This window comes from Dromaius novaehollandiae, chromosome Z (genome assembly GCF_036370855.1).
Source record: "Dromaius novaehollandiae isolate bDroNov1 chromosome Z, bDroNov1.hap1, whole genome shotgun sequence".
Classification (NCBI taxonomy): Eukaryota; Metazoa; Chordata; class Aves; order Casuariiformes; family Dromaiidae; genus Dromaius; species Dromaius novaehollandiae.
This window is the reverse complement of record NC_088132.1, coordinates 15211545-15233796: the sequence shown is the minus strand read 5'-3', so window position 1 is coordinate 15233796 and position 22252 is coordinate 15211545. Positions and strand designations below refer to the sequence as shown.

At 39.8% G+C, this 22252-nt stretch overlaps 1 protein-coding gene across 3 annotated transcripts; it reads left to right on the top strand.

Annotated features, from left to right (window-relative positions):
- Nucleotides 1-1376: 1376 nt before the first annotated feature.
- On the top strand, nucleotides 1377-21415 carry HSDL2 (hydroxysteroid dehydrogenase like 2). 3 transcript variants are annotated; one of them, XM_064502443.1, is made up of 12 exons: nucleotides 1438-1523; nucleotides 2359-2384; nucleotides 7662-7825; nucleotides 8290-8388; nucleotides 8530-8644; nucleotides 11217-11320; nucleotides 12311-12409; nucleotides 15633-15827; nucleotides 16338-16409; nucleotides 17828-18025; nucleotides 18690-18818; nucleotides 20061-21415. In XM_064502443.1, coding segments are annotated over exons 2-12 (1290 nt in total). In that variant the 5' UTR covers nucleotides 1438-1523; nucleotides 2359-2382; the 3' UTR covers nucleotides 20174-21415. The 3 variants fall into 3 exon arrangements, with proteins under 3 accessions (XP_025958905.1, XP_064358512.1, XP_064358513.1); XM_026103120.2 differs by lacking the exon at nucleotides 2359-2384 and having other exon boundaries at nucleotides 1377-1523; XM_064502442.1 differs by lacking the exons at nucleotides 2359-2384; nucleotides 7662-7825 and having other exon boundaries at nucleotides 1400-1523.
- Nucleotides 21416-22252: the final 837 nt, after the last annotated feature.

Here is a 22252-nt window from a genome sequence, read left to right as displayed (position 1 = left end):
ATAGCATCCCAAATCATATTCTGCAGTAGCATCTTAAGAACTCCATGGATCTCTTTCAGCCCATAAATACACTTCCGATGATGGAAAGTTGCATGTAGTGCCCTAAGTGCTATCATAAGGGCATCTCACAGTGGTGCTTAGTTCCTTTTTCCCTAAGCTTCTTCCTATTTTCACCTCTACGCTACATGATATGCTAGTAAACGCTGTTGAAGGCTTTGTTTGCCTGCATGCAAAGTGGATTACTCCCCTTTGTGGGAGTATTAAACTGTTGTGCTGTGCATGTACATGGAGCGCAAGCACATGGGCAAAGGCTGAGAGAAGCAGCTTATGTGATGTCAACTGGGACTAGTCCGGACTATGCTTTGACTATGTGATAAACATGGTCAACTGGACATTTGTCACTTTAGGCGTTGGAGACACATTGTGGCTCTACACAAAATATTCAGAGGTTCCCTTCTACATTTCTTCTGAAACGTCAAAACTGAAGCTACAGTAAACACAGAAGCAAGTAATCCAGACTTCTTACTGAGGAAGGGTAGGAGATCTTGAGTCACTTGATAAAATTCAACTTTAGTAAATCAGTTTAACCTGAAGTACTTGTGGATCTAATCCAGCTGTGCTCACATGGATCTGGACAAAACTAGTCTCTATTATTTATTATCTGTAAGAATGCTCTCTTGTAGTAGACAAATACAAAAATACGTAATACAGCGCTCCTCCCTCTCCTCCACAGAAACTACCAGTCATTACCTTTTCAAACACATCTAATTCCATAAAGTATTGGTGACAAAACATTTACAATTAAAGTTTCCAAAAGAACTACTATACTATACGTGGAGGTATGGGTAGTCCCCTCACAGCTACAGGTCTCACTGCCTGGGAGGAAAATTCACCCTCTGCCCCTCATTTCCTAGGAAGTAAATTGACTCTCCTCGACTAGAAAGGAGCCCCATCACTCAGTTTCCACTATTAATTACTGGAGACGAAAAAAACCCCCAAAAAGTGGAAGAGGAGCACGGTTTAACATGATGGCTATGTCCTTCTGCAATTAATCCCATGCGTGGGTCAAATGTGCAGCTGTCTACACAGGCACAGCTGTTTGAGGGCAGCTCAGCGCAGGCTTGGGGCTTACCATCCTGGCACGGGGCTGTCACGCGACTTTGAGTCTGGAGGGGCGGGGGGAAAGGGCGAGGCAGGGCTACTCGCCTCAGGAAGCTCCACCCACAACAGCAACCGCGCTTCCCTCCGCGCAGGCTTCCAGCCGCTAGAGAGGAAGATGCGCACGAAGATCGCCCCGCGGGACCTCCGCCACGCACGCTGCCCGGCCCCGCTCGCCTCCGCCCCGCTGCGCCGCCCCCTCGCCGGAGCGGCCGTTGCGGCGGTTGCGACCGTTGGGGCGGGGCGGGGGCGGCCTATGAGCGCGGCGGGAGGAGGGGCGGGCCGGGCCGGGCCGGGCCGCCCTGTGACGCGGCCGCCCGGAGTCGGGGCGCCATTGCCCGCGCCGCCATGCTGCCCAACACGGGGTAAGGCGCTCGCGGCTCGCCTGCATGCCGCCGGCCCTCGGCAGCCGGCCGTGCCGGGCAGCGGGGGCGGGCCGTGCGGTGCCGGGCCGCCGGGGGTGGGTGAGGGTCGGGAGGCGAGGTCGCTTGTAGGGCGCCGAGTGGCTGTTCTGGCGCGGGGGATGGCCGGGGCGTCGGTTTAGGGGCGTTTTCCAGGCCGCGGGTGATGCGCGATAGCGCCACGCTGATTTAACGGAAGTTTTCTGTGACTCCCTCCCCAAACACTCAACTTGAGGTGGCAGCTTAGCATGGGTGTTGTCGGCTTCAAATGGTTCGGGTTCCACAGCGCTGCAAGGAGCTAAAGCTGAATTCTTACAATGAAAGTGGTGGGCTCTTCTAATTAGAGGTAGTGCCAACACGCCTGACACCTTCTCGTCTGCTGTCTCAGCTCTCGAGAGCTGGTGTTGCATGGCATTGCTCTTTTCATGACAGGTTTGTAAGTTGTTTTTGTTCAGGCGGTCCGATCAACCTAAGTTGCAGCTGCAGGATTAGCTGGTCGTGATTGTGCATTGCCTGACATGAAAGGTTTTCGTCAACGAGTTTCTTTAAGGCACATTGGCTGGAAACAAGTTGAGGATGTAAGTGTGCAGTGGAGACTGACAGAGATCTTGGAAGGCTTTGGGTGGCTTATTAGTCAATATGCTTGACTGGAACACTACAATAAAACTGGAAGATTTTTATCTAAGTTGTGTAGCGTACCTGAAGTGTATATGTATAAAGCTATTATCTTCCTAACTGGTAATCAAATGTTCTTCAACATAGAATCTTAATTTAGAGGCATTTACTACTTTTTTTACAGAGCCACTGCTGCTGACAGCCAGGAATGTAAGTTGGCATTATTTATTCCTGTACATTATAAGCAGGAGCACTTGGTAAATTCTGTATGTACTGCTAAGCAAGCTATAAAAAGGATCATTGATGTAGCTAGCAGGTTTCTGTCTTAGGAGGTGTGTCTGGTGGGAAAGGAACTTTATTTTTCTCAAATCCCTTAGGTTGCAGGGCATAGAGGTGAATTTGGTATTTTCTGTCTTGTTGCTAGAATCCAGCTTGAGTGGAAGCAAGTAAGATGCAACATTCACAGTGCAGTTCATATGCACTTTTAGACTCGAGCATGCTTTAAAATCTCATAAACTGTTTGACTGTTAAGTGCATTAGGAAATAAATCCTAAAGCTTGCCACCATGCTTAAAATGCTGTAAATCTTGTGTGAGGCCTTGTTCTTTTGGTGATGCAGAATAAACATTTGAAGAGATTGGTGCGTTTGGCTTTGCAGATGCTGTCACACCAAGTTGAAGAGGATAAATAAGACTTCTTGAGTGAGAGATGATTAGTAGTAAAACTGAGAAAGAAGCAAATATGCTTTAAAAATAGACAGGAGTGTGAGAGAGAGCATCAAGTCAGCTCCACATCTCAGAGAGAATGAAGCGAAAGTGAACTTTTCCTGTTAGTAGATCTTTACTTATGTTGGTGAACGCTATTTCTATGGGCTATTGGGGCAGAACTGGAGATAATGGAGCTAGAATTTAAGGAAAGAACCTCCAGAGAGTGAAAGTTGTCAGTGGTGACCTGTGAGCCTAGGGAGAAGAGGCAGGTTTATGTAGAGGGAACGTTTGTGTGGAGAGGGAATTGCACAGAAGAGAGCTGCAAGCAAGAGTCATGGCTACCCAAGACACCCAAGGGGGTCTTGTGGGATCTCTAATCCAACTTCACTCTCACAGCAGAGTCGGCTGTCAGACCAGACCAAGTCGCTCAGGACTTTTTCCAGTCAGGACTTGAAAACCTCTGAGGACAGAGATGGCACAATCTCTCTGGGCTTCTGTTGCACTGTTTGATTGTCCCTGTCAGGTCAGGCAGTCTAAACCTCTCTAGTCTGAACTGGTCATCTTTCAGTTTGAAAGAGCCAGCAGTCTCTTACCCTGTTACTATGCACCATTTTGAAGAACCTGGCTCTGTCTCTTCAGTCACCTCCTTACAGCTATGGGGAGGCTGCTCTTTGGTCCTTGCAAAGCTGTCTCCTCTCCAGGCTGAACAAGCCCAGATCTCTCCACCTCTCCTTACATGGCAAGTGTTCCAGCCCCCAGCTGTCTCCATCTCCCACTGCTGAACTTGCTCTCATTTGTTGTCAGCAGCCTTTATTGGTGGGCCCAGAACTGCAGGCAGTATCTAGGTGTGATCTTAACAAGTGCTGAATAGAGGGGGGATAATGCCTTTGCTTGATCTGCTGGCTATGCTCTTCCTACAGCTCATGATGCTGCTGGTTTGCTTTGCTGCCAGAGCACACTGCTGACTTATAATCAAGTTGGTGACTGCCAAGCCCCTCAGGACCTTTTCAGGCTCCCTGGCTGTTCAGTCCTCAATCCGTACCATTGCAGGGACTCTCCCTTCCCTGGTGCAGGACTGCGCATTTGTCCTTGAATTTCATGAGGCTCCTGTCAGCGTTCCCCTAGCCGGCTGAGGTCCCCCTGGATAGCAGCCCTGCCCTCAAGCGTACTGATTGTTTCACTCCAGCGGCGCTTTTTTACCTTCTCTAGGTCATTGATAAGATGTTGCATGGGACAGGTCCCAGGATAGATCTCTTTGATGCACCACTTGTTACTGGCCTCCAGGCAGAATATGACTCATTAGCCATCATGCTCTGAGCTCAACCATCCAACCATTTTTTTTTACCCATCTGGTCTTCCACCTGTCTAGACCATAGTGTCCTAACTTGGATACAAAAATATTGTGAGAAATGGTGTTGAAAGCCTTGCTGAAGTAAATGACATCTACTGTTGTCCTCTTGACCACAAATCCTTTCATTTTATCGCAGAAGGCAGTCAGGTGGATCAAGCGTGATTTACCCTTGGTATATTCATGATGACAGTTTCCAGTCACCTTGTTAAGTATGCTCCATGGCAACTTGATCCATGATTTTCCCAAGGGCCAAAATGAGGCTGATCCAGCTGTTCCCTGAATTGTGCTTTTGGGTTTTTTTTGAAGATGAGTGCAGTATTTGCTTTCCTCTAGTTCTTGGAGATCTCCACTGATCTCCATGACTTTCCAAAGATAATAGAGAGTAGCCTTGCAGGAACGTCAGCCAGCTCTTAGCACAGCTTTTATAGCCTGTCTGGTTCTGTGGATGTGTATGAATCAAGTCCTCTCAAATAATTTCTGACTTGATTGTCATTACTGCTAGTTGTTCTCCTTCCCCTTCACCCCTGTTCCTAAGCACAGAGGCCTGGGAGACCTTGTTGGTGGAGACTGAGGCAAAGAAGACATTGAGCACCTGAGCCCTACCTGCATCCACTCTCACTAAATAGCTCACCCCATTCAGCAACAGACCTGCATTTTTCTTGTTCAGCCTTTTACTACCAATGGAACAGTAGGAGCTCTTGTTACCTTTGTCCCTTGCAAGCCTCAGCTGCAGCTGAACTTTGACTTTTCTGATACCACCTGTAAATATGTAGCCAAAGTTTCTAATTCCTCCTTTTTAGCCTGTCCTTGCTTTTGCCGCATGTGCTGTTTGTTTTGTACTGGGGCTCTGTCATGAGTTTTCTGCTTAGTCATGCTAGTCTCCTAATGCATCTACTTGTCTTCCTGAGTATCAGGATGGGCCATTCCAGTGCTTGGAGGGGCTTAGCCCTGCCAGCTTTCCGGTGCTCCTTTGCTCTTCAGGGATGAATACCTTAGGATCTCATTTACCAGTTCCTTGAAGAAGGTGGAGTCTGCCTGCCTCATATCCAGGATCTGAACTCTGCTACTGTCCTTCCTCACTTCCCACAGGATCTTGAACCCTTTCATGGTTATTACAAGCTAAGGCTGCCATAAGTTACTGCATCCCCAACCATTTTTTTCTTGTTAGTGAGTAGCAGATTCAGCTGTGTGTCACCATCAGTTGGCCCATTTAGTATCTTTATGCAGAAGTTCTTCCCAGCACCATCCAGAAATCTTCTAGACTGTTTGTATCCTGCTGTGGTATCCTTTTTGTAAGTGTCAAAGAGGTTAAAGTGCCTCATGAGAATCAGGATCTGTGATCCACAGATGACTTCTAGTTGTTTAAAAGAGGCTTTGTCCCATGCCTCACCCTAATCCCTCCTTTTGGCTTCTTGTGTGATCCTGACCCACAGGCTCTCAACCAGCCTCTCATCTATCTCACTAGACATTTCCATACATCTGAGCTGTGGCCTTATGTAGATGGCCAGCACTCCTGCATCTTCCCTACCTGCATCTTCCAAAGAGCATCCTGAAGGGTATCCATCCATCCAACACTCCTCCAGTAGCATGTGAGCTGTCCTGCTCTGTCTTGGTCATTCCAATGATGTTGTAGTTCTGTGATTGCATGCAGACCTCTAGTAACTCCTGCTTGTTTCCCAGGCCGTGTGCATTTGCATATATATATTTGAAGTGGGCCCCCTTCTGCCTTATGTTAGCATTCCTGACGTCTATCTTATGCCTCTCTCCCTGCATCCTTTGCTTTCTATGGTGGTTTACCACTTCCTCACGTGACTGTGTATTGTAATGTCCCTCCCTGTCATTTCTCATTTTAAGTTCTCTTCACCATGTTGGCCAGCCTGTTGGCAAAAATGCTTTTGCCTCGCTTTGTCTCATGGATTCCATTTCCCTTCAGCAGTCCTTAATTCTCAGAGAGTCACATGATTGTGAAAGCTAAATCCCTGTCACTGACAAGAGATGCACAACAAGAGCAGCAAGCACTCCCTTTTATCCCCAAATTCAGTTTCAGCTGACGGTAGAAGCCAAATTCTGGCCTTACTTGACTCTTCAGTGCTATCACTATATATTACTGAAATGAACTTTTCTCACTGTGCATGTGACTGTACTGTAGGCAGTAGTTTTTTTGTGATTCACTGTATTTTGAGATTTTTTTCTTTCTCTGCCTCTCTAAGATCCAGTTGTACAGGAGAATGTTCTTTGATTTGGCACTTGCAGGGCTTCATTTACTTCCTGGGACTCTTCTGATGCCTAAGAATACCTTTGCCGTGGCAGGCACCCTGACATCTCAGTTCTGTCTTTTGAAAGCAAACGCTTATATTCCTTCACTTTGTTAGAGAGGAAGATGCTCTCAGTTTGCTGAGAGAAAACTGTGGCCTGGAGAAAGAGGAGTAGGTAAAGTCTGTCAAAGACGTAAAGGAATACTAATGCAAGTTTAAAATCCTGTATATAGCATTTGTGATGTGAGTGAAAATTGAAGTTGCTGTAGTGCTAAGTTTATATGCATGCTTTAAATAGGATTGAAAGCTTGTACTTTTGGTTTTTCACTGAAGTATGGAAAGGAGCACAAGTTTTATGCAGAACACTGAAATGCACATCTCTTCATTTCGAAAACCAGTTGTCTAAGAGGTTTTATTGTCAAATATGCTTTAAAGTAGATCTGAGATCTTTTTTGTTCTTCAAAAATTCAGTGACAGGTGTGAAGCCACCTATCCTTCTGAGATTCTAAAACTTGTTATTTTCTTCGCAAAGTTTTTATATGACCCATTTTTTGGTTAGATTAAGTATAGTTACTGGGAAGCTGTTGAGTTTAGTGTAAAAATTTTAATATAAATAATTGCTATTTCTGAAAATCAAGCTAATGCATTTTTGGCTCTTGTGTTTGGCACACCGCACAGACTTTATGATTATGGACTTGAACTTTGTATCACATTAAGGCATTGGTTCTTTGTGTTTAGAATGCTAGGACACATAAATTGTACTGTGTAGGTAGGTGTATTGTATCATTAGAACCTGAGGTTTCATTTTCACAATCTATGCTCCTTTTTCATTGCTGTAGAACTTAGCAACTCAGTTGTAGACAGTGTGTTGAACCATTTCCCAAAAGGGGGGGAAATGTAATTGGGTAAGTTGTGTAATGATCCTGGTTTATAGAGCTTATAAACTCAGAAAGTCCTCTTATCTTCAGTGGTGGTATAAGACTGTACTGCACTCTAGCTTTATCCATTTCTTTTGCATTTTTGGGCCGTTTTCTTAGTAAAATGATGAAGAAAATGAGCTGGTTAGAAGACTGCACCCATTATTTTTGTCTTTAAAGAGTGTTGAAAGTCAGTGATTTACAGGGTTTTATTTTGTTCTCCCTTTTCTTTACTACCCACTCCCCATTCACTTGTAGGAAATTGGCAGGATGCACACTCTTCATCACGGGTGCAAGCCGGGGCATTGGCAAAGCCATTGCCTTGAAAGCTGCCAAAGATGGTGCAAACATTGTGATAGCTGCCAAGACAGCTGAACCCCATCGTACTCTTCCAGGAACTATCTACACTGCTGCGGAAGAGAGTAAGTTGTAATAGATAAGGCTGGACTTCAGGTGCTGGGTTAGGTCTGTGTCCTAGCTTAGTTTTTGTACATGAGTGGAAAATTTTTTAGACTTTCTGAGCACCACTTCACCTTTAATAAAATAAGCCTAATGCGTCTCTTGCCACCCAAGAATGCTGTGATGTGTCAAAATATCACTTTAACGAAGGTGTATGTGCACAATTGTGAAAATATTATGTTAACAAAGATATATGTGTGTACCATACACATTCTTAGTGTTAGGATATGGTTTTGGCTTTTCTGTTCTTTAAGAAACATATGGAAAGGAAGTGATATGAGTCTGCAATACTTAGGCAAGGTCACAGTTTGAGAATATGATTTTCACTGTCTTTTTCAAACATTTCATTGAATGAGAGATTCTTAATAGTTTCATGCTTTTCAGTTTGAGAGCAAATTTTTAAATGTCTTATTTTCCAACTGTGCAGTTGAAGCAGCTGGAGGAAAGGCACTGCCATGCGTTGTTAATGTGAGGGAAGAACAGCAAATCATTAATGCTGTGGAGAAAGCTGTGAAGACTTTTGGAGGTATGCTAAGGTGTGGGGAGAAAGTACTCATTAACAGGCAGATTTTTCAAATTTTTGAATAACAGTAAGAAAGAACAGCCTGTCTTACTCATGGTTTGTACCTTAAAATGATGATGTGAGACTATTTTTTTTTTTAAATAGGCATTGATATTTTGGTGAACAATGCAAGCGCCATCTCTTTGTCTGGCACTTTGGAAACAGAAACGAAGAAGGCCAATCTTATGATGGATGTCAATGTACGAGGAACCTACCTTACGTAAGTGCTGAGAGAGGGAAACAGTAATTGTTACAGAAAATATGATTGTTACCTCAGTTTATGCAGGAAATTGTATAGCTGTCTCACTAGCCTAGAGTTCAAGTGAAAGTATTGTACAGAATCACAGAAAATTGCTCGGCTACTGACTCGTTTGAAATTAACATTTGCAAGAATTAATTGGCATCTGACAGCTAGAACAAGTAATTAGTGTGGAAGAAATGTCAGTCTTCATGGGCAGTTGACAGTGACATTGCTGTTCCTCCAAATTATGTACTTCTAGTAGGCATAAATCTGGGCCTTATTACTGTTGTTGCTAAAGATTCATAAGCCCCCCTGTGTGGGTAGCAACATATAGGCTAGTGTATTTCTGTCAAATGGAGTTCCAGCTCAGCTTTGCTACATGTTTTCTCTTCTCTCATTCCAAGCAAAATGATTAGGTATTTGTGAACTTCAGCTGCAATATCTTGTCAACTTCCTGCTCCTAATTTTCTTTTTGGTCCTGAGAGACATCAAATAACTTAAATGAGAAATACGAAAGACGTAATGATCTAAAGTGTTTGCCACCTATTTTGAGCTTATTGATTCTATTAATTAAATACTACCAAGATTTGGTTTCACAATTCATGTGGCCCTTATTTTGCTCGTTTTTCCAAATGGGTTCACTTGGGAGGACTTATTTTTAGATTTACAGGCTGTCTTTTAAAGCTGCTCTGAGATAAACCTAAAATCTTGGTTTTAACAGGCCTGCATTAAAAAATCCATAGGATGATGCTGATTCTCTGCTTTAAAATGTTACTTGATGTGATCAGAGTCTCTTGTATCAGAGCACTTAGATCTAGAATAGTGTTTGTCATTCCAGTTCATAAAGATGAATTTGGTTATCAGACATTATGATTATATTCCTTAAAGTTCTGCTGTTTTAAAATCAGTGGAAGGATTTGCCACTGAAGTAGTTAAAGAATACATGTGCATAGTACTCTTCTGAACTAGAAAGACACCTGCGTGGTGTGTAGAAAGAGAGTGAGCAAGACAGAGAGAGAAATACGCTTGCAGAGTTTGATTTCTTAATTCTGCCCTGTGTTGTCTACTTCTGAAAGTCTGTGAGCGTTACTAATTCTATGCTCACAAGGGAAGATTGTCTTTAGAACTTGGTATTCAAGAAGATACCAAGCTAGAAAATACTTGCTAGATGTCTCTTGCTAGATCTCTGAGTAGGTTCCATGGTGTTGTTATTGGCAAGCTCGTTTTTTTTTCCTTAACATTGACAATCACTTTCCTGATGTTGACATCTTGCTATTCCAAATTAGAGAAGAACTCTTAGTCATCTTTTGTTTGGGTACTCCTCTGCCTTAAAAAAAGAGAAGAAAACATGTTGCTGCAAATGCAAAAATACATGAAAGATTAATGCCTTTCAAGGGAAGTTACAGATGGCCTTTGTCATTGCTTTTATAATCATCAGTTGGGAAAACTTAGCCAAGCGTTTCAGCTTTTTCTTCATCTTCCTTTGTATGTAGATTCTGTCAGTAATTTGAAGAGATTTGTTGTCAATTTAATGTTGAAATATTATACTAGGTAGAAAAAAAATGGCATGTTTTTTTGGTCTGTGTGGAAGAGGTATGGGAGACATCTCATCTTACAGAATATACCTGTTGGCATGTTCTCAGCTCATGTGCATTAACCAAATGTGAAACATTTGTTAGTGAACTTCACACTCTGTCGCTGAAAAGAGTTGGAACCCCAGTGCATTTAAGTAAGTGGTAAAAGGTAGTGTTTATTTTAATGACTTTGCAGTTGTAGATATCACTTCTGTGACTGACAGTATGCATGCATCCTGCTGAAATGTGTACGTAGTAGGTAGGCAATGTAGTCCACTGCAGTCCTGTCCTCCCTGTGAATCTTGATTAAAAATATGATTGATTTCCAGCAGAGATCAAATGTAAACATGCACCCTAGTTGTAGAATTGAAGGCAAATGACAGTTTCTTATAAAGTGAAAGCTATGATTTACAGGTACGTGTTCCTCTTTAACACTGTAAATTCTAAGTTAAATGAAATGGGTGACTCTTCCGGTCAGCAGAGAATAGGTTTTCAGTTTTGCTTGGAATGCTTGTAATAACCTTTCATTATACACTACTGTTTCTATAACATTATTTTAAAGAAGAAATGTATGTGTGATCAGAAGAGATGATACATTTATGACTAAAAGATGCACTGTACTGATAATTTGGCTTGGTCCCTTGTATGGTTTTGTTTCACCTACCAGAACTATTAGAAGGTGAGTATGGCTTCTGAGTATTTGGAAAATTTGCTTTTAGTAGCTGCAGCAGCACTGTTTGGAAGATGTGGCGCAGTTCTCAGGTGTGAGTACTCTGCCTGAGATAAATGAGATAGGACAGATCTTTTTATTGTTATTGTTCTTTGTATGAGTTAATCAAATAACTGGTATAAGGGCATGGTCTTAGCTTAGTGTGTGACCTTTGCATAAATGAAAATAGTGGTGGGTCTGATAGAATGTTCTTACTATCTTCCATAAAATAAAAGGTTATTGAGTTGTTCTGACTTCTACCTTTCAGGTCTAAAATATGCCTTCCTCACCTGAGGAAGAGTAAGAACGCCCACATCCTGAACCTCAGCCCACCTCTTAATCTGAATCCCATCTGGTTCAAAAATCATTGTGGTAAGTAGTGTTCAATGTCTTTGTTTTTATTACTTTTTTGATAACCACATAAAAACCTGGTGAAATGTGCAGGAGTGACAGCCCAGAATGCCAGATCTTGTATTTTTAACTATAAATACGTACTGGTATATTCTGTACCGCAGTATGTTCTGTACCTTGCCTGAAAGGAATTGTTTTGGGAGGAAGTAATGCCAGTTTTATGGCCCAGTACGTCCTTTAAGTTTTCAAGAAAGCTCTGTAGGTAAGAGTCTATGCTTTTTCTGGGGATTTTTAAAACTTCAAAATGGTTTCTGTTCCAAATAGAGATAGAAAATCAAAATTGGTTTTCTTACTGCTTCAGTTTTGCATTTGATTTAATAGAGATAAAACTCAAACATTGTCTTTTTAAATGAAAAGTAATTTTGAGGAGGGAATGAGACCCCATTCTGCTCTGAGGTTAAAACATATGTTGTTCATTTCAAACCTGTAAACACCTTTCAGTTTTGGACAGTTGTCATCATAAACTTCCATAGCAAGGCCCAGTTCTTTCCCCCTAAAAGTTTGCTTTCTGGAAAATGACAAGAGGGATGTAGAATTTCTTTTTTTTTCGTAGAATATTGGATTGATTAAGCAGTTAGTATGCCTTGGGTCTCGGAAAAGTTTGAGAGCTTTGTCAGAGTGCTGTGAATAAATCACACAACAAAAAACTGTACACTTAAACTTCAGTCATTGTTTTTGTTTGTTTAAAAAAAGAAAAATTGCATACCTTTCATTTTAGTCCTAGTGAAAAAAAGATGGCAGACTAGTTCATGTCTGGTGGTGTATGTATGTATATTTTTAGTCTAAAAATATACTGTTTTGTCCTAAAAGACTTAGTTTTCCTTATGAACAAGTAACTTGACTTTTCTGTCCTCCATAATTAAAGGTTTGCACATGAACAGTCAGTTTTTATCATACTAAATACTCTATGGTTCTTGTTTTTTGGTTTTTTTTTAACACTTTTTGTCCTAGCTTACACCATTTCTAAATATGGGATGTCCATGTGTGTCTTGGGAATGGCAGAAGAATTTAGAGGAGAAGTTGCTGTCAATGCTTTATGGCCTAAAACAGGTGATTTCTTTTCTTTCTTTCTTTTTTTTTTTTTAGTGGTACTAATAACTAATTTTTGTATTTTGTCTTCTGTGGCTTATTTGACTTTGAATATACTTTAAACTTATTCTGAAATTGATTCAGGACACTAAATAGTTCTTTTACATATTCTTTGTTCATCTCACATAGGTGTTGTTTTTTATTTAAAGTTCTCGGTAGTCAGTTGCCACTTTGAGCCAAACTTGTCTTTGGCTAGATTACAACCCATTCAGCCCTTTCAGTTAGCTGACGCCAGTTGGCTTGCCTGTGCTCCCTCTCACATGCCCTGAGTTTTGGTTTGTATAGAATCACAAAAATACCAACATGTTTATGTTAGTATGTATGAAACATCTGTTTATGTAGCACTGTTTAGAAATCCTTGCTGGTTAGATTGGCAAGATCTAGATGGAACTGACATACTTCTGTGGATGCAGGAAAAAAAATTTCTGTAAGTTCTTGCATTCTGGTCCAGTAGACAGTTTTTCACAGAACCGTCTGATACTCTGATTTCCTATGACCAGCAAGCAGAGTTTTGTAGAAGGAAAAAAAGCGTGACATTCCCATGTTGTGTTAACTTAGGTTTGTTGTCAGTGAGAACTGGAGCTGCAGCTCAGGTTTTCTACTCAGCTGTTTGCCAAAGTAAGCCAGTCTCTACCCCAAATATATCTGTGTGCAAAAGTGATACTAATGTTAAAATTGGAAGGAAATCCTGCCTTTTAATGATGTGAGCCCAGTCCTTGTGTTAGAAGACGTTATAACAAAAAAGTCTGCAATGAAACTTTTCTGAGGTTTCCCTGGAGCGCTCAAGAAGCAAGTACCTGGAACCCAGTGCATATTTCTTATAACTCCTTCAGAAACATAAGATAAAACAGGGACCCCAAACCAGAATGGTAAGTTTTGACTCCATTGCAAGGAAGGCAGTCGGGACTCTGAAGCTATACATGCACTTTCCATAAGTACACCAAAGATGAAGAGTTAATCGTGAAAAATACACAATTCTCCCTAAAAAATTTTTTTCTTTTTAATAAAACTTTTATCTTTCCAAAGCCAGAAAGTTAACTACTTCCATGTGATCACACATAGAGATACAAGAATTACAGATTTCTGTGGTATCTAAAATTCAGTTGAAAAAAAATGTATTTTTAATCAAAAAATCTACTGCAGTCTCTTATAAATATAATTAATCTCAGCACTGGAGGTTATCACTTTGGTAGCATAGATGCCAGTTCCTTGATATTGGTTAATCAAACTTCAGATCTACTATCTAGGAGAAAATTAACCCTTGTTAAACACACAAAAATATTCTGGTAGTAAGATAACAGGAGCTCTCCACTTACATAAAATTTAAGAGAGAGCCTACAAAAAGGAAGAGGGGAAGACCCCATCGCTGAGGATGACTGTGTATAAACAGTAGATGTATATTGGGAGCTAGCAGTACTGTGGTAGGGGACATGGAAGACTATGTGCATTAGAGGAAAAGCAGACACTCTTTACATAGAAAAAGTGGAAGGATGGACAGCCAGCGTATAAAGCAGAAGCTGTACAAAGCCATTTTGCTGCAGTCTGTGCACACAGGTGCTCATTGTGATTAGAAGTATAACACTTGACACCAACAGGGAAGTGGCAGGAGTGTGGGCCAGGGAAAGTGAACAGGTTAATGCCTCATTAGAATAATGGAAAGCATTCAGGTCAACAGAACCTGATAAATTTTGTCAGAGTACTTCACTGAAATCATCTCCTAATTGTCAGTAGTTATCTTTAAAAAAATATATATATATATGGTGGGACAGGTCATGTCCCAGAGGACTGAAGAAAGGCTAATGGATATCCTATCCTTCAGAAGGAGAAAAAGACCTAGGGAAACTGTTTGTATAGTATATCTGTTTGCCATCTGTCTCAGAGAGGACTGTGTTTATAGCAGTTCAGTTGATTTAAAATAAAAAAGAAAATCAGATTGATCAAAAATATATGAAATCTAATCCTCATCACAGAAGAGTAAACTAAGCCTTGGAAATGAGTGGACAAGGTCAGCCACCTTTTGCACTTTTCCAGAGCACACTTTGAGTAGGATCTCCCTAGCAGCATTTAAGACCATCTTTCCTTTTCCCAGTTCTTTTTCGGAAGGTGAATGATGCATCAGACAGATGTATTCTGCACAATGCCTATTCTTTGTGTGTTAAAGGATGTTGTAATCATTTCTGCATCAAAGCTACCATTACTTTCTGTGAAGTGTGAGCACTGAAAGGAGGACAGAAGTCACTTGGAATCCAGTTTATCCTTCCACCTCCAGGACCTGCCACCCTCAAATGTAGGAAAGGATTTGCGAATCTGCCATGGAACATACAGGGGAGGGGCAGAGTGTGTTGGATATTGAACAGTAGATGGGAAGAAGTCTTGAAGCAAAACTGCATAATGGAAAGCCAGTAACATGACAAATACCAGAAGCTGGAACCAAACAGCCTTTTTCGTAGAAGAACATGGAAGTAAAATGAAGTAGATGCCTCAACTGGAAAAAGCAGTTAAAGACTTAAGTTCGAATGTGCCTGAATGTTAGTTTTTCTGTGGGGAAAAATAAGGAAGACAATGGAACAGTTCAATAGTTAGTAGAATTAGTTAATAGGAGAACCAAAAGCATAGGAGATCTGCCTTTCTGTGCAATATTGAACAAGTTATTGGAGTTTTCTGTATTCAGTTTCTCATCTTTAATTTACAAGAGACATTGCTGTCTCACGAGTTATTGCAAGGTTAAAATTAAGCAAGGAAACATTCACCGAATGAAACACTCATTGATTACTAATGTCATACATTCATACATATATCATACATTCACTCTGAGTAAGATAGTTGTTCTGTTAGTTTTTCATGTCCTGAATGATCTGGAAGAAATCTATAAGGAAAAAAGCCTAGTGCAGGTATGTGTGCATTGATAGAGGGAGAGTGGGACCTGAATGTCTTAAGAAGCATTTCCCATTATTCCTCTTTTGGGTTCTGTAAATAGCTTGCTTTGTTCTTACTGGTACTTGAAGAGAATTATTTGTTGGTTTGTAGTATTTCATAGCTCTGTCTTCTGTGATTTCCTTTCTTGTGAAAGAAAAATAATGTTTGTTAACTTGTCAGATGAGAGATGGGAATATAACATCATCAATGGTTGTTTTCTTTTTGTTTTCTTTGTTGTCTTTGTTTTCTTTTTCTCTGAACTTTCTAGCCATTTATACAGCGGCTATGGATATGCTGGGAGGAAGTGGAGTAGAAAAACAGTGCAGAAAAACGGACATCCTTGCAGATGCTGCATATTGCATTTTAACAAAACCGAAAAGTTTCACTGGAAACTTTGTTATTGATGAAGCTCTCTTGAAAGAAGAAGGAATTAAGGATTTTGATGTCTATGCAATTGCACCAGGTAAAACAGTTCTTTAAGTTGAGAAGTTCAGCAAGGAAGGCTGTTTTGGAGAACAGAAATTTTTTTTTGTTCTCGGAGGTTCTTAAATATGTAATGAAGTTGTTTTGCCTCAGCTTTCAGAAAATGCATTTCTGGGAAATGCAGACCAGTCCACTAAAGCTCTAATCATTAAGTGTCTATTAAATAAAAAATATCCATTCAGAAGGAGGAAATGCACTGTAGATGCATATATGAGTACTTACCAGCTGGTGAGGTGGCTTCTCCTGTTCTTCAGATGTTCTTCACTGCAGACTTAAGAGGGTTCTAGTTCTGATTTAAAATGAATCAAAATCTAACCAAACAAAGATACTGCTTTGCCTTACTGCTGGCCTGTCTTTCCTTCAAACTGTAGTTTTACTATTTACAAACTAGGATTTATTTTCATACTAAATGGATTCTTGCTTATGCTGTTTGTCTTTACTTGGACTTGCTTTTTTTTTTTTTTTTTTTTTTCTCTTCCCTCTCCTTTAGGTCATGCTCTGTTACCTGACTTCTTCTTGGATGTTGAACCTGATATGACAGGAATGAAACTAGAACAGCATGGTAGGGAAAGCACTACGTGTAGAAGTTGATTATTGGCTATTATATCTGACCATAATTAATGCTATCCATATTTCAGTTCTTTTTTTATTTTCTCACAAGCACTTGGACTCCATTCAAGCTAGCTCACAAAACCCTTTTTTTCATTTGGGGTGCATAATTTTTGGGAGTGTTGCAGTGTGTCTAAGTTTACTTGATATTAGGAAAGAATGTTACCTTCCACAGGACTTTGGAACTTTCATCATATGAAATCAGTGCCTTATTTTAAAGAATCCTTTTCTGAACATCTGAATTTCAGTAGTATGAAAGTCACAGGTAAATGCTGCTGGAAAAAGAAATAAGTAGCAAAAAGCACATTTTGCAGAAGGGTCATGTGATGCCTCTGATTTTTCCAAAAAACATGAAGCAGAGCATCCATTGCTTCTTACATGAAACTTGTACAATTTACACGAATGTAAATGTCTCACAGACGAAATAGAAGAATCTTTAGAAAATCATTGGTTTTGCTGTTTTGAAAGCTGTAGTTTGACCATTGGAGGGCAAATAAGAATTCCGAATAGGTTTTACAGGAGTGCCAAAATATTAATAACAGAAAGGTAGAAGGAGGCTATATTTGAACAGATCACCTCCCTTTCCCTTGAAGATACTATTTGAGAAAATGTACTAATACTTTTTAGCCAGGTACTGATGCTGTTAATTCCCTGGACCTCACAACCAAAGTTTTTTAGTAAGGGTTGACAAAATAGTCACAATTTTAATTTTTTGATACTTAAGACACAACAGACTTTTTAAGACATTTTAAAAGGCTGTGCAACCTGATACGCCTTGTAAATGGCAAGCGCTGTCCTTTATTGTTAAACTCATATTTTCACTGCAGTACAGTAAAATGCTTATTAAGACAGTGAGTTGACTTACAGCTCAGAAACCCTTAAAATGGTATTAATGAAAATATCTCTGTCTGAGAAAGATATACAAAAGCAAAACATTTGTGGATGAAAGTTTTGTTGTTACAAACACCGGTTTATTTTTTGTTGGTGTTTTAAGAAGTATATGGATTGTGCAGAAAATGATGTCAAGCTGTGTAAAGCATCTGTAATGAACTATGGACAGTCAGAGTTCTGCTGAATTTTTATTTTGTTTTTTCTTTTGATGTATTAGGAAATGAAATATATTATGGAATTGTCTTTATTGGTGCACATCCATTCATATTTCCAGGTGCTAAAACATCCTTTTTCAGTTTTAATAGTAACTGAAATAGCAAAATCCTTTGATTTGGGAAACTCGTTTCCCTACTGCTTATCTTAAAGATTAGAACATCACCAAAGGTCAGGAGAGGTGTATATATACTTTCTGATCAGATTTTTCTACTTAAGAAAAAAGTATTTGGGATTTTACAGAGGAAAAGGATCTATTTCTTGCAGGTGCTTCCCAAGGATTCAAAGAGGAAAAGAAATCAAGCCAACCCAAGCACAAGGGACCAGATGGAGCTAAGGTTAATTTAGAATCTGCTTCAGCCAAGCCATTGAGTCCTGTTGCAGAAACATTTAAAGTTATTCAGGGAGCAATAAGTGAAGAATTTGTGAAAGCTATTCAGGGTGTCTTTCTGTTTGAATTATCTGGTAAGACTTTCATTTGTTAAATCTTCACATGCTCACATTTATAGCAAAGTACATTTGGTGTTTTCATGGAGAAACATTCGTGTTTTAAAGCTGATTGAGAAACAAAACATCTTTTGTAGCACTCTGTGTAATGCTACTTTACAGGACCAACTTCAGTGAATATAGTAATTGCTGCTCCTGCTGTATGACTAGCAGTTCCTGATTTTTCTTCACATCTGTTTGGTTGTAGGGGAGGAGTGGGGGGATTTTTTCTGGTATTCTTTTTGTTTGTTTTACACGATATATGTGTGCGGTGTGCGTGGGCAGACTGTCAGAACTCTGGACGTAATGCAGAGGGTTAGAATGATGATATATTGGGGTTACTCAGGAGGTCCAGGGATATGTTAGAAGTGCCAGCTGCCAGTAGTTCTGCAGCAGAAAGCTGCTCCCTTTGGGTTCTTCTGTCTGTGTCCCCTGATATGTAGTATTACAGGGCATCTGCCAAGGACTGGCTTTGCCAGTATAGAGAGCGTAGGGAAAGTGTTAACTTCTTGCAAAGCACCTTCAGGGTAAATAGCGTATATAATTATGCCAAATGTAAAAAGAAAATAACTGTTTGGCTGATGGTAAAGAATAAGGCACAGTCCTCTTTCCTGCACTGTTATGTTTTCACTGTTCTGTTCAGGTGATGATGGAGGCACTTGGTATATTGACCTTAAAACCAAAGGTGGGAGTGCTGGTTGCGGCAAACCTCCTGTGAAGGCTGATGTAGTTATGAGCTTGTCAAGTGCTGACTTTGTGAAAATGTTCACAGGTGAGTAGCAAATATATTTAACAAAGTAGATGCAGTTACTTGTGCCTAGAAGTCATTCACATGATTGGTTAATAGACAATCTTCCCACTTTTTGTGATTCTATTGGGTGAGATTTAGGCTTTTTGTGGTTCAAGTGAAAGTAGTATGTAACCCCTTTGATCTTTCTTAACTCTTACAGTCCGAGAACAAAAAGAGGATAAAAGTTTTTACTGCTCTATTTGGTAGCTGTAAAAAATTTAGTAGTGAGTGCAGTTTCAGAAAGTATTCAGTCAAGCTGTTGAGCTTTTTTTCACGCCTCTCTAATATTTGCCTTCCATATTCTGAGTATGCGTGCTGCTTCCAGAGAGTTTACAAAGTGTTTGCTTTGTTCAGATGCACTGACTGATACAGGCAAACAATGAAATGTTTCATTTTTTGCATTCATGCCTTAAATTTTTCTTGTTGTTGTTGAAATAGCAAATAGTCTCCTTTCATGCCCCTATATTTAATTTCTGCTAAATAAAACCAATAAGTAAGATGTTTTTGTTACAGAACTTGGTAGCAAAATAAACTAGTTTGTTTCTTTTCCCCTTCTCCCCAAGGCCTGAGTTATATGGTCTTTGCTCAGTTGAGATCATTCATAATCTAATCTTCGGTTAAGTAATAGCATACAAAAGCTGATGCAATTCTGCACTCTTAGTAAATCTGTTTCAGTTCTAGAAAGGATTTTAATGGTGAAAATGTATTATGTATTGCGGGACAAAGTGCAATGTCACACTTTCTGTAATGTTAGGTGACTATACTTTTTCATAACTCTGATTTCCAGGTTTATTACTGTTCAAAACAATTCTGAACCTCCTTTGGCAAAACTTTTAAAAAAAAAAAAAAGTCAGAAGATAATAGATTAATCATGGTAAAGGAAATTATCCATTAAGGAAGTTAAACATTAATGAAGTCCTCAAAAAATACCTTTAAAAATAGTGTGGAAAAGCAAATTCTACTTCAATTAATCAGCCTTGTCTTTTTCAGCAAAGGCTTTCAATACATTTTTATATTAGATACATTTGGAAATACTTTGTTAGACTGAGACATTTGAGGGGGATGAGAATTAACCAAAGAGTATGATTTAGCATTTTTAACATGTGGATAAAAATACCAAATATATATCAAAGAGGAATTTCTAAAGAACTGGTAGATCTTATTATAATGATATTACTGTTTCTTATGTGACTGTTTCCTGATGACTCTGTTCCTTCTTTTTAGGTAAACTAAAGCCAACCATGGCCTTCATGTCAGGAAAATTAAGGATTAGCGGTAACATGGCATTAGCAATGAGGCTGGAAAAGATGCTGGTACAGCTCAACTCCAAACTGTGAGGGGAAAGGCTTATTAGTAGAACATTGGCCTTTCAAATAAAACTACAGTGCTGTTTTAAAAATGCTAATTTTTGCTTTGATACAGTATAATAAGTATGGATAAAATTTGAAATTTTTAGAGAACAGATAACTCACTCTGATTAAGACAAGAAGGTGTTTGTGGTTATACAAATTCCTTCTCCAGAATACACCTACTAGGCTGGAGATACTTCCTTTTCTTCTGTTCTTCCTCAGGATCATTTTGAATCATGGCGGTTACCTTTGTAGTGAAGGACATCTGAAGTGGATTTTCTTCTTGATTGCACACATAAAAAACAAAAATAAGCAAATGACAGACTGCAGATCTGCTTTTATGATGCAAGTGCCATGCAGAGATTCCTGAGCTGGCTTGGAAATGGAAGCAGTATTGTGACTTAGGGGGCTAAATACCCCTATTAAAAGGCCGCCTCATTAATTTTTTTGCTTTCTTGGGTTTGTTACCTACACTAGTTCTCATATCTCTAGATTGCACTGTGTTGTGCTACACAGACATACCCTGGATGATATGCAAGTGTTCTTTCTGTACAAGGGCTGTGTGCTTTCTGCTACATGTGGTCAAAGGGCAGTGAAGTGCTCAAAAGACAGAAGAATGGGCTGGGAAATTGTAATTAATGTGCCATATAGCCCCTCCAGTTAATGTGATTATTCTAGCAATATAACATTTCTTGTGTTCTCAGTGTAATAATCTGAATTTAAGATGAATGTTTCAGCCAAATTAAGGAATCCCTCCTGTTAGCAGTGTGCCTGGAAAAGCTCTCGGACTTTGTTGTTAGGTATCCAAATGTTATTTAATATTCCAATCACATAGCAGTGTTTTTAAGGGGAATATTTTAAACATAATGCTTTTTCTGCTAAAAGTTGTATTCTTAATACATTGCAGTAACAGCACTGTTCATCGAGGTGCACACTTGTTAACAGTGAACACTGGAGGAGATTATATCATACAGCACATAGGTCTCTTGATAGTTCAGTCCTGTGTTTCATTCCTGTTGCTGCCCATGGCCTGCTGGGTGATCTTGGATAAATGTCTTTGCCTCCAGCTACCTTACTTTCTGTCCAAAAAATAAGATATTTGTGCCTCTTTCTAAAATGCACTTTCAGTAAAAACCATGCCTAAGACTTCAGTGGTGTTGAAAGGCTAAATGAGGAACACTTTGTTTTTCTTTGTAACTTTCTATAATAATTAAAAATATCCCAAAATTCTGCTGTTTCAAGAATATTTTTTTCATTTTTCATTTTTTACAGTGTTAGCAAACTGTGCTTTGTTACCGTGAGCAGTAGAACTAGTAGAACCTGCTTTCTTATGAAGTTGTCTTGTATTTGGATTAGCTGACATCTTAAGATGCAAGTTCTGATGGAAAGTTTTCCCAGGCTTAGGATGCACATAGTATCTTTCTAGTGTACCAGAAGAGTTGAATTCAACATTTACTTTCCTCTGGCTGGGAAACAAGTAATAGTATCTTTCTCTTCTGTACAGCTTGCCAGTTTTCATAAGCCTTGTGGGAACTGACCGTCTTTGTCAGATCTTGTTAAAGAAGGCCAATGATCTCACACTAGTAGAAAACATATGATGTACTAGTATGCAAAATATGGTCACCTAAATTGTGTTTCTTTAGGGAGGCACCTTAAAAACGAGATGTCTTCTGAAACCTGCAGATACTTGAAATGTTTCTCAAATGAACTTATGTATTCAAAGCACATTTCAAAACACTGTCTTGTAACGCTACTGGAACTGAAGCAGATCAAAGAATTTGGGACTTAAGAGAGAGGTTATTTACTTGTTTATGCATTTCATCATCAACACCCATGCCTTTACAGTTCTCCCTTCTGCACAACTTTCCAGCCAAAGCACTTAATTTATTCAGGGTTTTGAGGTGTGTGTGTGGGGGGGGGGGGGGGGGGGGAGGGGGAGGGTGAAGGGGAAGGATGCAGCATCCAATTCAGTGTTAAATCTATCCTGTAACCTAAAGGTAGAGTGTGTCTGCTTTCCTGACTGGGTCTGTTGTTAATGCTGTATATGTTTCTTGTGCATTCAGTGAT